Source organism: Balaenoptera musculus, chromosome 14 (genome assembly GCF_009873245.2).
Source record: "Balaenoptera musculus isolate JJ_BM4_2016_0621 chromosome 14, mBalMus1.pri.v3, whole genome shotgun sequence".
Lineage (NCBI taxonomy): Eukaryota > Metazoa > Chordata > Mammalia > Artiodactyla > Balaenopteridae > Balaenoptera > Balaenoptera musculus.
In genome coordinates, this window is record NC_045798.1 from 75,018,372 (window position 1) to 75,036,460 (window position 18,089).

General features: G+C 42.2%; 1 protein-coding gene across 2 annotated transcripts; it reads left to right on the forward strand.

The window, feature by feature from the left end:
• Positions 1–1,526: 1,526 nt before the first annotated feature.
• On the forward strand, positions 1,527–6,002 carry PMAIP1 (phorbol-12-myristate-13-acetate-induced protein 1). Of its 2 annotated transcripts, XR_005016260.1 has the most exons (3): positions 1,527–1,775; positions 4,328–4,484; positions 4,568–6,002. XR_005016260.1 is itself a non-coding variant. In XM_036823967.1 (2 exons), exons 1-2 carry the CDS (start codon positions 1,718–1,720, stop codon positions 4,432–4,434), a joined length of 165 nt encoding a protein of 54 aa, XP_036679862.1. In that variant the 5' UTR covers positions 1,528–1,717; the 3' UTR covers positions 4,435–6,002. The 2 variants fall into 2 exon arrangements, 1 of the variants encoding a protein (XP_036679862.1); XM_036823967.1 differs by having other exon boundaries at positions 1,528–1,775; positions 4,328–6,002.
• The last annotated feature ends 12,087 nt before the right edge of the window (positions 6,003–18,089 follow it).

The window sequence follows — 18,089 nt, forward strand, 5'->3', positions numbered from 1 at the left end:
GTACTTCTGCAGGACCAAGCCAGAAATACCTGCAGGTTTGTGTTGATTGAGTGATTTAAGGTAAATAAACAAGTTCAAATGCCTACTGGGGCCAGATAATGTAAATGAGAAAAACAAACAGCAGGGAGTGCGGCCAACCAAAGAGCTCCGCCCGACGTCTAAGGGCAGCCGCTTCATCCTCGCTTCTAGCCAGCTCCGCACGTTCGGAAAACGAATCTTGGGTTTTGAGCTAATGATTTCCCAAAGAACGCCAGAAATCCCAGCTTTTAATGCAGTCTTTCAATGTTTAAATGTTGGTAACCAATTCAGATTTTCACAAGGCCAATACTGTGAACCGAACCAAAACCTTCCAGGAAGCCACGCAGCTCTCAGCAACCAATGTGCAACCTCTGCATTATATAGCTCAGATGAAAAAAAAACGCTCATTTTCTAAGAAACTGTGATTCCTGGGAAGGCCACAGAGGGTAAGAGGTCTTGCTCAGTATGGGCCTGCCTGGGTTCAGATCCTGCCACTGCTCTCTGCCTATGTGAGCTTGCGCAGCTCCATCTCTATAAACCTCAGTTTTCACACCTGCAAAGTGGCCACGATGGTAAGAATGTCCGCTTGGTCGGGCTCTTCTGAGGACAGAGTGAGGAAATGTCTGAGGAAGCCCTCAGCACGAAGCCCTCAGTATCTGTTGCCTAGCCCGAATGACTCCTTCTCTTTAGAATAATGGAATTATTCAAGGGTCAGCCAAACATCGGGCAAATAACTTCATATTCCCAAATATCTCGTTCCTCCCTCCACGAGGGCATCTGAAAGTTGTCTACATGATGACCTACTATTTTTTGTGTTACTAAGCATCTGGAACGAGCAATGAGACCTACCCAGGGGGGAATATGCTCTTCTTTCAAAATCACAGTCGTCACCCGGGCGGAGAACTGGCCACTTCTCCCATCCACTTTCCTTCTCTCTCCCCCCGCCCCCCTTCCCCAAGTCCAAACAGTGTTTGCTCCCAAGCGGCAGGGTTTCAATTTACAGTTAACTTCCCAGCAGTTTCAGTTTCAATCTGGTACTTTTCTCCCTTGGCTTCCGGCACCATTTCTATTGTTATTAAGTGTTCTCTTCGTTTCACTTCCCTGGAACTTCCCACGCTCTCCGAGTCTGAAAACTGTCCTTTCCCGAACTCTTTCCGGAGTTTGTTTACGAAAGTCTCTAATTGCCCGTTTATGATAGGGACGAAGCTCCAGGCCTCTCCGTCCCCAACTTTCCCGCTAGGAGAACCTTTCTCCGCTCGCGACTCCTAGACCCCGCCGCGCCTGCAGCTGACCCGTTGGTCAAGAAAGTAGTGTAGGGGCCGGGCCGGGTCCCCACCCCGCCGATCGGCGCCGCCGCGGGTCGCCAGCGGGTCCCGGCAGGTCGCGCGGCGCGGCGCGGGGTTCCCCGCGGGCCCGGCCCGGACGCCCGCTCCCTCCCGGCGCGGTGGCCCGCGGGGGCGGGGACAGGGGCGGGCCCGGCGTCAAGTTTCGCTACGTCACCGGGAAGTCCCCATCTGATCGGAGCGCGGGCAGCGGCGGGCGCCCACACCTCCGAGTTTCCTGGCGGTGGACAGTGTGGGGTCTCCAGCTCCGGCCCGTCCGCCCCGCGCGCAGCCCGAGTCCTGCAGACCCAAGTGCCAGGGTTGGAGGACTGAGTTCCCGGACTCCGCAGCACAGTTCCCGGCGGCTGCTTCCAGAGATGCCTGGAAGGAGGGCTCGTAAGAGCGCTCAGCAGAGCCCGACGCGGGCCCCGGCAGGTAGGGAGCACCTGGGGCTCGCGGAGATCCTGGCCGAGGCGGGGGCCGGGGTCGAGGTCTTGGTCGGGCCAGGGTCAGCCCGTCTGCTCAGGGTCTCAGAATCGGGCCCAGTCTGCTCCCTTGCACGTGCTTTAGGGACGCCTCCAGGAAGTTCTTCGGGGGTTTAACCCCGGACCGCGGAGAAGGCGGGGGAGGGAGCCGGGTTTGGGATCGGGATGCAGCTGCGTTTGAGCGGATGCCAAAAGCCGCCTTCCATCCCCACTTGCCCTGTCCCGGGGCCACGGGGAGAAAAAGCGCAAGTACGGGCTACAGCCACGCGGAGAAAGTAATTGTCACGGCAGGTGGGGCCGGGGCCGAGAGAGGCTCCGGGAGCCACGGCCTCCCGGCGCTTCCTGAGACAGGCCCGCTTCCTCCGGAGTCCAGGCTCTGGTGAGTGCCCAGCTCTGCTCTCTCTGTTTCACCAACAAATGCTGTAACGACGCTTGGTACGATCACAGCTTTTCCACAAAGGACTGTTGGAGGGTTACGGAGGGCCCGCAAGGAACACGGAGGTCAGAAGCCTAGACAGTCTTGCTTCTTTGTTAAAAGTATAACATTTTAACAATCCCTAATTAGTTACAGAATTGGGATAGGAGGAGAACAGGAGTTTGTCCGCAATGTTTTTTAATCCATCCATTCCAACGCCCTTCCCCATCACATGTAGCCCCATCGAATAACTTCAGGTCGGTAGCAAAGAAGGCAAGTAAGACCGTGGGCAGGAAATCTGTGTGGTTCATACTGCTGTTACATCAGACGGTATTAGGCCCCTTTTAAACTTAGTGTAATTTTATAGAGCCCATGGGGCGTGCAAAGGAAGTGGTGCATTGCCAATGTGACCATGGCGAAATTGGCACCAGGCTGCTCTCTCTAGCTCTTGTTTGGGAGGGAAAAAGCTTTGTCTACCTTTCGTGAAGTTCGAGAGTTCTGGCTGTGTTGCGAAAAACCGCATAACCTTCACGATCCAACTTAGTCCCCATTAATAAGGGACAGCAGAAATGTCCCTCTTAAACTTGATTAGATAGTAAGACCTGTAAAAAAAATTGAGATATAAGTGACATATAACACTGTATTAGTTTTAGGTGTATGACATAATGATTTGGTATATGTGTATATTGTGACATGATTACCGTAATAAGTTAACATCCATCACCACACATGGTTACATTTATAGATGTAACAAAAAAGATTAAGGAAACAACTAGGTGCTATTTTCTTTTCTTTTTTTTTCTTTTTTTTTTGATGAAAGGGATAATTTTTTCTCTTACAATTCAGGGCTTCTAAAATGGTAGCCTGAATGATAAATGTTTTTTTAGGATTGTATGTTAATATATCCCACTCACTGAAAAGAACTTGTTAGGGATTATGAATTTTTTTTTTCTTTTAGGAATTACAAAAATTTAACCCAGCTCTTGTAAAAAGAGAAATTGGTTAAAATGTAGGTTTAAACATCCACTTTAGTATATATTTACAGTTTTAATTTATTTTGAGCCTGAATAGGGTATTTGCAGGGTCTGTTTACAAAATAAATCAGATTTTAATTTGTAGTCATAATGATTTTTAGTGATCATAATCATGATATTGAAGTGTACCAAAAAGAAGCTGAATTGCTCTTTGAAATATACAAGAAAATTGTAATTATGGATCAGTATAGGTTTGGTGTTAACTTCATTTACTTTAAAAGTTTACTTAGAAATTAGATTATAAACATTACTTTTCCCTAATATTCAGTTTATTGCAATACCTTAATCATAAAAAATAGTAAACATGTGAATTAAACATTAGTTTGTTTTGTGCTTCACTCATTTCCATAGAGGCAATGGATTGGTACCGATTGGGAAGAATTTGGTTTAGAGTAAGATGTAAATTTTAAGTTATTTTAGAAAATGTGGACTTAATTTTGGAATAAGATTTTATGAGTCTTTCATGAGAAAATTTCAGAGTTGTTTAAATGAGGATAAGAATACATTTAGATTTACCTATTATGAGGGCATAATCAGAGCTATTGCCATTTACAAAATAAATTGTACTGGAAAATAACATAAAAGAGTTTAGAATTTGACTTTTATTTCCCTAACCAATCTTACACGGGAAAGAAAAGGGTGACATCACCTGAGGCTGGCAAAGACTCACTTTCTCTTTGTGGTCTATGACATAAATGTCTGTATTTTGAAAGTAAGATAACATTTGCCTCATCCAGGATGCTTTAAAAAAAAAAAAAAAAAGATTGCAAAGTAAATGTCTTTATTCTTGCCTTAACTTTTTTTTGTTGTTTAGAGTCAACACGTGTTCGTTTACATCGTGCGTGCCTGTGTGCATGTGCGTGTGTGTGTGTGTGTGTGTGTGTGTGTGTGTAAGTAGCCTTTCTCACATTCAGAAAACAGGTATACATAAAGTTAAGATAATGCTTCATGGGATAAATACTCAACTCGTCACTGGGATGGGCATATTAATTCTTGCTGGTTGCAGTTTGCAGTGTTGTCAGTGTAACTTTGATGTTTTGCTTTCCTCTTCAGATCCTGAAGTTGAGTGTGCCATTCAGTTCAGGAGAATTGGAGACAAACTGAATTTCCGGCAGAAACTTCTGAATTTGATATCCAAACTCTTCCGCTCGGGAACCTGACTTTAGAAGCTTTCGAATGAAGAGACTCCTTTCAATCGGAAGATTCCCCAGTAAGTGCAAATTTCATCAATTAGAGGAGAGACTGCCTTGTATTGGAGATGAACAACGTGAAAGAGCTCTCACTTGCTTTCAGATGCCCTCGGAAACGAAGATGGATACATCAAAAATGAATTGTTGTTGGAGGTTTTCCAGAAGTCATCGTTTGGGATGTGAGAACATTAAAAAAACACTTTGTTTATTTTAAAACAAGAATGGAAGAGCTTTGAAAATAGGAAATTAATTATTTATACATTTTGGTTTTGCTTAGAGACTTGTTCTAGTATTTTTGCTAAAGGTTGCTGCCCAGTGTATGAGGAGTTGACAAATGATTAGACTATGGGCAGGGGCCAAGAAACAGAACATGTTCAATGTTTGTTTCTACTTTTGGATGACAACTCCAGAACAATGTATTATCTTTGGTTTATATATATTACCTTGTTAAAAGTAAAATTTTTTTCTGAGAACACTGAATGTCATAGTGAATGTTGATTTCATAGGTCACTACAAAATATAAACTAATTTGATAGTTTCTTTTTACTCAAAATGTATGGCTTCTGTTCAGATGAGATTTTATTAAATGTGATCCTATGGGCCTTAACTGGGAAATTATATGCTTTGAAAAAATTTGAAGTGTTACTTGGTGCCAGTGGAATTCTTGCAGGTTGAATATTAAAAGATTAAGAAGCATGGGGATTTTTGCATAACCGGGAATAATGAAAAATAAGTGACAGACTTTTTTTTTACTGCTGTAATTATAACTTAGTAAAACAAATATTCTAACGTAACTGTTGGTAAGAAAATAAATGTGTTTCTAAAGAAGTTTCTAAAATCTGTAAAATGTCCCTTCTGATACTAGTCAGCGTGCATTGTATAAGAGTGATCTTTTAAGAGAAATTAAGCATGTTTTCATATTTGGGATACATATATATATTTTTAAAGGAACAGATTGCTCATCCAGAATGAAAATCCCATTTATATACATATACATATATCCATCTGAAGATATATATATATATATATAGATATATATATATATATGGCATTAGAGTAATATGTAGTTTTTGAGAAAGGTTTCATGAATTCTATTGTTTTTTTGGCCAGGCTATCAACAAAGTCCCCAGATATATAAAAAAAGAAATAATACTGTCATGATTGAATTTTAGCAGGAATAATCTTATTTATTTTACCTATTTATAATTAAACTATTTTTTGTCTAGTCTGAAACTGTATATTAAAGTTGCATTTTGGGGTTTTGTGACAAGGGTTTCATAACTACTTGAACTCTTACAGTAAGAATGTTTTAATATAGGCTGTAGTCACTTTAGATGAAAAATTACCTCAGCATCTGTTTTTCTTCAGTATTACTTAAGCTGTTAGTTTATTTAGTTGCAAAGATTTTTTTTGGGGGGGGGGTCTGCCTAGTGGCAAGTATTTTGCCATGTGGATATTTATGGTCTGTAACTGTATTTATACATATATATATATACATATACATATAAAATTTGATACTGTAGCTGTAAACTATTAAAAATTACCACCATTCTTTTCTGTGTGTTTATTTTTTCATCACGTAAGCTACTGAGTGTTCATTATGAAACCAGAATATTTTAACTGACTTCCATCAGCAGTTACCTTTTGACCAAACCATCTTCGTTCCAGTTCTGTGTGGGAGTGGGGAATGCAGGGCAATTTGACGTGATTTCTGCTGTCAAGGGACTTATACTTTAATTGGGAAAGGAAGTAGTGAAACATAGGAAATTAATGCCAGGCATAGGTCTTGAGTGCTGCTGCATACCTTAGGTTGATGCCCAGAGAGTGATTTATTTAAAGTAGCCTACAGAGAGTCGTGATCTAATTAGTGGTACCGCGAGCAGCAAGTATTGCTTCATCTGAAGCTAGTCATGTGCAGAAGTAGGTGTGGTGCAAGTGGCCTTCCTGTTTGAGTGTGAGAACTCAAAAGATACCCCTAATTTGTAGCCTTGATCTAAGATCCACATCACCACCCCACCCCTGCCCTCTGAGTCTGCTGAAGTCCTGGGATGTAAATGGCCTCCCTTAAATGGTGAGAGAGGGGAAGGGGGAGGAAGGTGAACGGGAGATGACAGCTACAGAACTGGAGCAGGAGGGGAGATTGGCTTCATAAAGGGTGGGGTCAATGTGTGATTTGATGTGAGGGTCACTGGAAGAGGAACTTTTGTCCGTGGCCGTGTCCCTAGGCCTGTTTGCATAACCAGAATTGAGCCGCTGGTGTTAATTAGTTTTGCTAAAGTACCCTTGATGCTCTTTTATACTGTATAAGGCATCACACAGGAAGGCTAAGGCACACTTCACAATCTTCAGGTATGAGAATTGTTTTCTGAGAGCTCTATTTTAATGTCAGAAAATTCGCATGATGTCCACATAATTTTATCTATTGACCGACAAATAGCTACTATGAATTAAAAAATACTTTTTGATTTGTACTTATATTTAAAAGAAAATCTCAAAAGTCTATATTTGAAAAGCATCTATATATCCATCATCTATCATGTATCTATGAATGAAGCAAGTTCTCTAAAGACGCTGGGACCTGTGATTTGGGGTTTTTAATCCCCTGCAATAACTCTGCCCACATACATACACAACACTGGGCAGGAACAGCATAAATGGTGAGAATCCTGTCAAACTCCTCAAACCTTTGACAGAAAGATGCCCCAGGAGATAACTGACACCTTGAAAAGAGAATGGTAATGGGGTGTGAGGAGATGCAAAGGACACCCCACTTGGGAATGCTGGAGCCAGACTCTCAAGGCAAAACCATTACTGAGCTGTGTGACCCTGAGTGAGATAACCCGTCTAAGCCAGTTATTCCTCTGAAATCAAGAGACCCAGATCTTCAGAGTTCCTCGTGGGGTGAAACAGATAATGGGGTGACAAAGGGCTCTGAAGAAGGTCTCCCATCACACCCCTAGTCCTACCTGCCCACCTCATTTCAGACAGTATTAAGAGAGAACTGAAGGATTTGCTAAAAGAAGTAAAAGAGTGGATGTAAAAAGCCAAAACCCCAGAAAAACCAAAACAAAAAAACAACTATCATCCAGATTCTTCTCCCCAGCATTGATTCTAAGTCCTGCAGGAAGCTGTGCAGGAACTTCTTGGACTTGTATTTTCTGGGAAATGAGAATCCCCCATGCGCTCTGGCTTCCCTGATAGTGGTGTCACTCTGTCAGGGCTGCTTCTTATATGAGGCTGAACATAGTTGGGGGTCACCTGACAGAACACACCTGGCTGTGTAATCACCTGAGTATTCTTTTTTTTTTTTAAACATCTTTATTGGAGTATAATTGCTTTACAATGGTGTGTTACTTTCTGCTCTATAACAAAGTGAATCAGTCATACATATACATATGTTCCCACATCTCCTCCCTCCTGCATCTCCCTCCCTCCTACCCTCCCCATCCCACCCCCCCAGGCGGTCACAAAGCACAGAGCTGATCTCCTTGCACTATGCGGTTGCTTCCCACTAGCTATTTTACGTTTGGTAGTGTATATATGTCCATGCCACTCTCTCACTTTGTCACATCTTACCCTTCCCCCTCCCCATGTCCTCAAGTCCATTCTCTAGTAGGTCTGTGTCTTTATTCCCGTCCTGCCACTAGGTTCTTCATGACCTTTTTTTTTTTTTTTTTATCCCTTAGATTCCATATATATGTGTTAGCATACTGTATTTGTTTTTCTCTTTCTGACTTACTTCACTCTGTATGACACACTCTAACTCCATCCACCTCACTACAAATAACTCCATTTCGTTTCTTTTTATGGCTGAGTAATATTCCATTGTATATATGTGCCACATCTTCTTTATCCATTCATCCGATGATGGACATTTAGGTTGCTTCCATGTCCTGGCTATTGTAAATAGAGCTGCAATGAACATTGTGGTACATGACTCTTTTTGAATTATTCACCTGAGCATTCTTACGTAACAGGTCATGGTTCAAGAGCAAAACCTTTGTCAATCAATCCAGGCACTAACTGGAGCTTCTCTTTTTAAGGGCTTTCAGATATTGCTTTAACAAATTCAGAGTCAGGCGGTCACACTCACCTACTGTCTTCTTCCAAACTGGCTACTTTTTAGAACACCAGAAAAGTCAGAGAATTAATGAGAGTTATAGGTTGGGATTTGGGGTTTCTTTACTTAGAAGTCCGGGTCCCAGATTGCTTTCTGCAGTCCTCTCTACTCTGTGATTACAAACTGCGCAGTGCATGGAGCCTGGGCTTGGGTTTGGGTTGAAAATAGAATAAACAAAATAACCCCTTGATATTTCTAGTGTTTTAGAAAAAGTCTTCTCTCCTTTTTGTCATGCTCTCTCCCTAACAGTCTCTGACGGAGCTTCTGAGATTTGTTCATTTCCAGCTTCACATCTTCACCCAGCTATTGTCAAAACCACAAAGTTCCTCCGCCCACAACTGTCATTGGCTCCTGACTTTCAAATCAGTCAGTTACTTTACCACTTACTCTTGGGGGAACTCTGGATAAATTACTTGATTTCTATTTTCTTATAAGATGGTGTAAAATGTACCTATTTCAAACCATCTTGAGAATCAAATGAGGTAAGAAAGTGCCTGATGTCTGGCTCAGTCACGCTCTGTGAATGTCCTTAACTTTAGCTTCAAAACGGAGGGTTAGATATTAGCTTCTTTACCAAGCTATGGAAGATCTTGCCCAATTAAGATTATTAGACTAAAATGAAACCTTTTGAAGGAAGGCGGTAGGGCAGTGGTGGAGCCGGAGAGGAAGTGGCAGTTTTTCCCTTGATGGGGCCATCTGCTTTTAATTTGTAACCTCTCAGCGATGGCGGAACATTTATTGTCCCCTCGTACCTATTAGGTTTCATCAATACTATTCAATCTCCGGAAGCCCCTTCACGTATTCATATAAAAATTCCGGTTCTGATTTACACAATATCACCTCAAGAGTTAGTTTGGACTAGATTTGGATAAGGCTCTTTTCAACTGGGGGGTTCTGAAGTGCGGGCTCTCCTCTGAGATGAAACTGAAAATTTGTTCATCTGGAGGACAGAGGTCAAGTCCTGCCTTTAGGGAACTTGAGTGGCGTCCACCCGTAGGGTTTCTACAGGGCTACTCTGAGTCTGTCCTTCTGTGAACAAAACTTCCTCAAGATAAATACCATTTACTGATCACCCATGATGGGCCTGACATTTTAGAAACAGTAGTCTTATTATTTCACTTAGTGCTTACAATCTTTCTATTGGAAAATACGATAATCTTTCCTATTCTATAGTGAAGGGAGCTGCTTCAGCGAATCAGCAGTTTCCCCAAAGTTAACTGGCAAATGAGTGGAAGACACAGGATTTGAACTTGTGCCTTTCTGACCTCAAAGCTCTCCTCTCTTGCCAGCAGGATGGGTTAGGGGAGGGTCCTCATTTCAGAGCAAAGCTAGTTGTTTTCCAGCCCAGTGCCTTCAGCCAGGTTTTCTACCCCTGAGTTTTTTGAGGGTTGAAGGTTGATTATTAAACCAGCTGATAAATGAAAAATACCGATAAGTGCCTCACCAGCTGGAATTCCTTTAGCTCAGCACTGCTGCCGATTGCTCCCCAACCTCCAGCGATGCATATGCAACCTCAGGAAGCTGGCTCACATTATTCCAAGAAACCTGGGTGAGCCAGCAGGGAAGGTGATGCCGCATCGCATCCCGGGAGGGATTTTGTGTTGGACAAGTGTGGAATTAATTCTGAAAGATACACTCCCCACTGGCTCGCTTTTTACCAGCTAACGCCCAAACAAGCACCTACTGAGCCAGACCTGCAGGAGCTATTTGTAATGGGAAAGAAAACGATTCAAAGAATCCAGTCAAAACAGCAATTTGTGTGTTTAGTTGGCTGCCTGCAGTATCTGCCCGATTTCAGCAAAGCTAAGCAGTAATTAGGAAGGAAGAAGAAATTGGTGCCGCCATTATTAAAAAACCAAACAATGGAGAACATCGAAATTAACCAGTCTGGGTCCTGGATGATTCATTCGGACTAGTGGTGGAGAGAGAGGCAGGGAGCAATGGGTGGTTGTGTGAATTATGAAATCCTCTGGTTTTAAGAAGGTTACTTTTTAGTAAGAGATTCCCAGATCCTCTGTCTTCAGGCAGCATACACATTAATCAGTTCATCCGAGAGAAGAGGAGGAAAAACATCCCAACTTGAAAAAAAGAGACTTGCAACACAATACAGCACCTGTAACTAAAGTGAGAAAAAGTCTCCTTTCCTCCTTTTGAAGTTTTTACTGGTGTCACATCAAAAAGGACAGATTTGTGAGAATTAGCAAATCAAGACTAAAACTTTTATTTAATTTTCAAAATAGAAGAATATGAGGAAGTCAGGCTAATACTTCACAGATGACTCCTTGGGGCCCTGAGAAAGTACCAGCCAGGATGATAAATCTGGCTTTTCTTCCAGATTTTAATTAACATAAAGGAGGGAAAAGGGTGGCAATATGCTCTAGGTGTGGCTTACTGGTCAACCACACTTTTCCAAGAATAAGCTGGTGAAATGAAAAAGTGCATATTTCTCCCTGTTTGGAAACATACTCCGCTATAATTTTCAACCCAAATCATATTACAGTTACATTGGAATTCTCTTCATAATAAATATTCCTGAAGGGACACAGCTCCTGGCCCCTTTTATCATTGCAACATTTTATTGTTTCATCCCTGAAGACTATGGAAAGTTCTCTGGTCCTGGTGTGCCTGGGACTACCTGGTTTTAAATTTACTTTATTTATTTTTATTTTTGGCTGTGTTGGGTCTTCATTGCTGCGCACAGGCTTTCTCTAGTTGCAGCGAGCGGGGGCTGCTCTTTGTTGCGGTGTGCGGGCTTCTCATTGCAGTGGCTTCTCTTGTTGCAGAGCACGGGCTCTAGGCGTGCGGGCTCAGTACTTGTGCCTTGCGGGCTCAGTAGTTGTGGTTCACGGGCTCTAGAGCTCAGGCTCAGTAGTTGTGGCACGTGGGCTTAGTTGCTCCATGGCATGTGGGATCTTCCCGGACCAGGTCTCAAACCCCTGTCCCCTGCATTGGCAGGCGGATTCTTAACCACTGCGCCACCAGGGAAGCCCGGACTACCTGGTTTTAAAATTGAAAGTCTCATGTCCTGGAAATGGCCTCAGTTCTGGGCGAGCCCAGGACAGTTGGTCACCCTTGTGTGGTTGTAGTGTGCTTACACGTGTATCTTTAGTCGATTTAACTCCGAGGCTCTCCATCTAAGTAATCTATATCCCACTTCTTTTTCCCACTTTTGGCTCATTTGTAAGAGAGTGGTAGTCATAACTCCCAGCCCTGTGGAATGAGAAAGTTCATAAGGGGATTAAAAGAGATCCTGAATGCAAAGCTCTCAGCTCAGGGCCTGGCAGTTAGTAAGCTCCCAATAAATGGTTGCTGAAAAAAATACTCTGGGGGATTACAGAGAGTTTACGAAAAGTGAATGTTATCATGGTTTTACTGGAATTATTAAGTACATACTGAGTGAAGAGATGCAGAAAGCAGCCTCCCTGACTTAGGGACTTTACAGTTTAGTTGAGGACACAGATGAGCAAAACCAGATGAAACATTTACAAATGGTCCAGAATTAACAGTTATAAGCTGTGAAGTTGTTCACTAGAGAAAAGAAAAATGTCAGGTAGGGTCAGTTTTGTTTTTTTTTCAGAGCTTGTATTCAAGGTTCTATTCGAGTTCCAGTCGCCGCAGTAAAATCAGAAAAAATAAAAGAGTTATAAAGGAAGAAAATTGTCATTTATTTGCAGATAACATGATTGTCACCATAGAAAATACAAGACAATCTAAATGTAAGCTATTAAAATGAATGAGACTACAGCAGTTGGCTGGATATAGCATTAAAGTGCATAAGTCTATTTTGTACACCAGAAATATACTTCTAACACAATTAAAAAATAGGGATAATTTATAAGGCAAAAAAAGAGTAAAGAAAAGAATCCAGAAAGAATGCAAGATTGTGATGGAGTTTAAAAACTTTTGAAAACTGTTCAAGAAAATCTAATTAAATGATGAATTTAATTTAATTCTTTTGCAAAGTTTTTATAGATCCACTGCAATTTTAATCATAATGTACATGGAAGAGCAAAGCCCCCAAAGTAGGCAAATTAATATCCCAATGAACTGCTGTTTGGAATAAAAAGTGAGTACTTGAACTACCAAAAAGCAAGACATTATAAATTGATAGTAATTATGTTGGCATATTACTGGTAGAGGTATAGACAGATTGATAGGGTCAGGTATTTTTTGTTTCAAATAAAGATGTTGTTTGTTAGATGAGTTTTTTCACTATCAAAATCACCAGAGACTCAAAAATCTTAACAGGAGGTCTACCAAGTTATCACTGGGATGCTTCTCCAAAGGCTACTCTTCCTTGGTTGGTGTCCTGAAACATACTCTATTTTTATCATTTTGTAATCTGTCTTCCATCTCCACTTTTTCATAGGTACTGTTTTCTTAAAGGTCACTAGCAACCCAACTGCCACATCCCAAGGCCTCTTTTTATGTTGCATCATGTCCAACCTCTGAGACTCACCTCCTCCTTCAAACTTATGTAAAGTCCTCTAAACTCGTAGCAAGTTCCTCTTTCCTCTTGGTTTTTAAATGTCAGTTTCCCAAGGTTCTGCTTTCAACATGTTCTCTAAGAGTAATGACCTCACGTGTCCCTTTAAGCTAATTGACTTCCAATTTTCATCTCCATCTGGCTTCTCCTCGTGGGCTAGATTTCTAGCCAGATTTCATCTGACTCTGTCCTCCGGCTAGATTTCTTGACTTTCTAGGATTTGTTTATAGTTTTCATTAATTTTGGATTCCTTTCCTTCTCATCTTTGCTGCTCAAAGCTCTGTTATCCTTCAAGGCCAATGTCAAAAGTCATTTCCTCAAGAAGTATTTTCAGATTCCCCAGTCAGAAAGGACAGCCTATCTTTTATGTTTCCATAGCACATTTTTCTTATCATGACACAACACTGATTTCATTCACATTTATGTTAATTTTATGTCTGCTTCTCCAACCTGATTATAAGCTCCTACAGGTGGAACAGAGATCTAATTTATTTTTCAATCCCCTGCATCACTTAGCAAAATGGCATTCATTCACTCATTCATTCATTTATTTATTCATTCATCCATAAAATAATTTTGATCATATGTGCCAAGGAATACATTTGATACTACAGATGTAAAGAACACATGTCTCTCTAGTGGGGAGACCAAGACAAAAACAGAAGATTACAATTAATATTTTAAGTATTGTGCTAAGGGGTGAGCACAAAGTGCTGAGGGAGCTCTGAGACTCACAAAGAGTGTGTGTGTGTGTGTGTGTGTGTGTGTGTGTGTGTGTGTGTGTGTGTTTGGCAGGAGGTATTGAAATCTTCATGGAATAGAGGTTGCCTGAGATGAGTGTATAAGTTATATATTTCTCTGTAACAAATTACCCCCAAATTTAGTAGCTTTAAACAATACACATTTATTATCTCAGTCTACCTGTGGTTAGGAGTCTAGGCACGGAGTAGCTGTATCTTCTGTTTCAGGGTATCTCACAAAGCTGCAGTCAAGGTGTTGACTACAGCCATGGTCGCATCTGAAGGCTCAAGTGGGGAAGGATTTACTTCCAAGCTCTCTCATAGGGCTGTTGGGCTGACGACATCAGTTTCTAACTGGTGGTTGGCTGGAGGCCACCCTCAATGTCTTGCCACATGAGCCTCTCCAGCTTACTTTATCAGAGCAAGTACTGGAGAAGAATGAGAGAGACGGAGAGAGAGAGAACAAGACGGAAGTCACAGTCTTTATAACCTAATCATGGAAGAGACATCCCATCACTTTTGCGATATTAGAAACAAGTTCCACGCAAGGGGACAGGATTACTAGGGCATAAATACCAGGAACTGGGTATTTTTGAGATCCATTTTAAAAGTCTGTCCACCGCCACAATGAATCTTAAAGAACGAGAAGTTAACTAGCTTATTTCTCTCAGAGGAAACAACAAGAATAAATGCATGATGAACTAGAGAATGTTGAGCCCCATGAGTATTATGATTTGAGATTCTTCTGGTGTATATTTCAAGAATTTCCTGTAAGCCTCTGGTGGATTCTGCCATTGCACAGGGTGTGAGGGGAGAGAGGGGGACTGGCTCCTGAGGCTTCTCTCCGCCTCTCCCTATACCATTATGCACGCAGGAAGAATGAGCACAAAAGAGGAGGACACTGCATAGCTTCCAAGGGGCTGCAGTGAGAGAGGGGGAGTCCAAGCAACCATCCCCACCACTAGGAAGGTGATGAGGATGGGGCAAACTTGTTCAAAGACCTGTTGATCCTATCCTGAAAATGGGCCACAGCTGTTGGGTGACTCAGCAGGGTAATTATCAGGAAGTGTCTTTTTTTTTTTTTAAACGAGCTAGTGAAGGGGAACAAACAAACAGGTAAGTTAACAGAATTGAAAAGGATTTCAGCTTCTTATGTCAGATATGGAAATGGCTTTCATTGTTTAATTAGCTACCCACACAAATAATCTAATGAGCCACACTTCTCTGCTTTTCTCTGCAGGCTGGTAGTGTAGAAGCCAGGGGTCTCTCTGCCATCCATACGTAAATCAAAGCTGGATAGAGGCTCAGATAAGACCCTGTCCCCTAGTTGATTGTCCAGACACCCAGAAACACATGCGGTTTTCCCCTTTGTCATTTATCTCTCCGCAGGCAGGAAAGCTGGGTGTGGGGTGTTGTGGATCTCGTCAGGCACAGGGCCCTGTGGGACTTAAAATTGCCCTGCCGGCAGCTGGGATGACTCAGACCGCGTTCTTCAGTCACACTGCGGGGCCTTCCAGGGTGGGGCTGAGTGTAGCTGAGCACCAGAGACCTCCCCGGTTGCTTTATTTTAAGCAACAGGGTCTTATAAGAGGTTTGATAGGAACTGTACTGTTGGCTGGGGAACGGGGAGGGATTAAATACTGCCTCTAGGTCCCTGCTTTAATAACAGTTTACCCTTTCCCATTGCTTGATGTGTGCCAGCTCCTGCATTAAGCACCTTGTAAGTATAATTTCATTTAATCTTTCCAACAACTCTCAGGGCCAAGTATGATTATCCCCACTTTTTTTTAACAGGAGAGAAATTGAAGGTTAGAAGGTTTGGAAGCCTGCCCGGTCAGAGGAATAGATGCAGAGGTAGAGACAGAACTCAGATCCGACTGAGTCCAAAGCCCGTGTCCTTGGTCTTCATGATGGAGCTGCTCGTGGCCTCTCCCAGTGGGGAATTAGTTCAACGAGCACTGCGAGAAGCCAGATGCTTTGCTGGGCACTGTGGAGAATACAAATGCTAGAACATGTGGTCCCTGTTATCTGGAAGTCACCGGCCTCTGGAAGAACCACCCAGGTACACTGGAAAATGCCCATTTTAGTCTCAGTCTATCCCTCACCTGTGGTGTGACCGTGGCTGATTTATTTAGTCCAAGATTCCTTTTTGTTCAGCTCTAAAATGGAGATTATGGGACGGTTGTGAATCTAGACAAGGGAAAGCTGAGGATGGTGTGTTGAAAAGTAACAGGTGCTCAGAAAAGCGCAGCTGCGTTCATCTTTCACAGGATACCTGGGTTTTAGCTGGCTAGTTCTGAAGCAAAGCGCACGCAGGCCAAACTCGGGTGTCTTGACGGCGCCAGGGCACCTTCCTGTTCTGTTTCATCTCACATTCTGTCGCTTCATTGGCAATTCTGTCAGCTGTGCCTTCTGAGGATGACCCTTCTCTGTTCTCCTGCAGTCAGGGCCACCGTCATCCCTCATCTGGATCACTGTCAGGGTCCCCTAAATGGTCCCCCTCTTTGTCCCTCGCTTGTCCCTTTAGACCCAGCTTGAATAGCATCTTATCAGAGAAGCCTTCTGTGAGTGTCCTTTTAAAACCTGTGCCATCATTCGCCAGACCCCAGCCCTGCTTTATCCTTCTTCACCACTTGATATAGATTTGTTGATTTTTTAACACTCCGATACCCACTCTAGAATGGAGGGCCTCTGAGGGGAGGGGCCGTGGCCCTTCTGTGTCTGCCGTATCACCAGGACCTAGGACCTGACAGGCGACAGCCACTACCATACTTTACCCTTTTCAGTTAATTCTCAACATAGTCTGCTTTTTCCTTTTTCTTTTTTAAATTGAAGTATAGTTGATGTACGATATTATATGTTACAGGTGCACAATATAGTGATTCACAATTTTTAAAGGTTGTACTTCACTTACAGTTGTAAAATATTGGCTATATTCCCTGTGTAGTGCAATGTATCCTTGCAGTTTATTTTATACATAGTAGTTTGTATCTCTTAATCTTTTACCCCTATGTTGCTCCTCTCCCTCCCCTCTCCCCACTGGTAACCACTAGTTTGTTCTCTATATCTGTGAGTCTGCTTCTTTTTTGTTATAGTCACTGGTTTGGTATACTAGTCTGCTATTCTTAAATTACATTTTTAATCTTAAAAAATTAAGAATACATACATACACACATTACTATATATAAAATAGATAACTAATAAGGCCCTACTGTATAACATAGGGAACTCTACTCAATACTCTGTAATGGCCTATATGGGAAAAGAATCTAAAAGAGAGTGGATATATGTATATGTATAACTGATTCACTTTGCTGCACACCTGAAACTAACACAACATTGTAAATCCACTCTACTCCAATAAAAATTTTAAAAAAAATTCAGAATATGCAGAAAGGTATAAAAAAGGGGGAGAAATTCACCTATAATGGCAGTTGCAAATATAATCACTCAATATGTTGAAAACAATTTTAACGTTTTAATATAATTTTAAGAGTATTTTAATGACAAAATCTTTTCATTACAGCCCTCATTTTATCCTGTATATTCTGAATTTTGACGCTTTAAAAAACCTGAAGCATAGATGATTTACAATATTGAATTTTGATGCTTGACTTAAAAGTGTTTGAACACGAGAGTGAGCCGAATTTGGGGTCTATGTTTAGCATCCTTAGTAAGTTTAGTGTTGTCAGCCAAGTATTTGAAGTATATTAGACCTAAGAAATACATAATACATCAAGGGCTGCTCCTTGTGTGTCTAATGCCCCGACAACACACCATACCTTATTCGCGTATTGATTTATTCATTAATAAACTACTTACTCAGCACCTACTATGTGCGGTGCATCCAGCTTCCTGTCTCAGAACTTCGCACGGTTGTGGAATTGTCCTTCACACGAGTATGCATTGTGCAAACTATATCGATAGCTGGGCCATCATGCAGAAGGCATGCTTGTGGTGAAGGAAGATGTCTTGGCTCATGGCCGGTTGGTGACTTTTATGATAAAGCCCACGACCATCACAGAGGCAATGAGTTTGAAGTGGGGAGAACCTTAGGCTCAGAGATAGGAGAACCAGGTTCTTGTCCAAGTGTTGCAATGAACTTGCTGGGAGAACTTGCAACGTCACTCATTCTCCTGATGCTAGTTCCCACATGGAGAAAATGTCAGGGGGCAGGGGGAGGGATGGGGGATGAGTAATTCCTTAACTCCTATCAAAGATTCATGATCTTGGCTAACTGTCCTGTGATTGGCCACCTATTCTATGCATTGTATGAAGC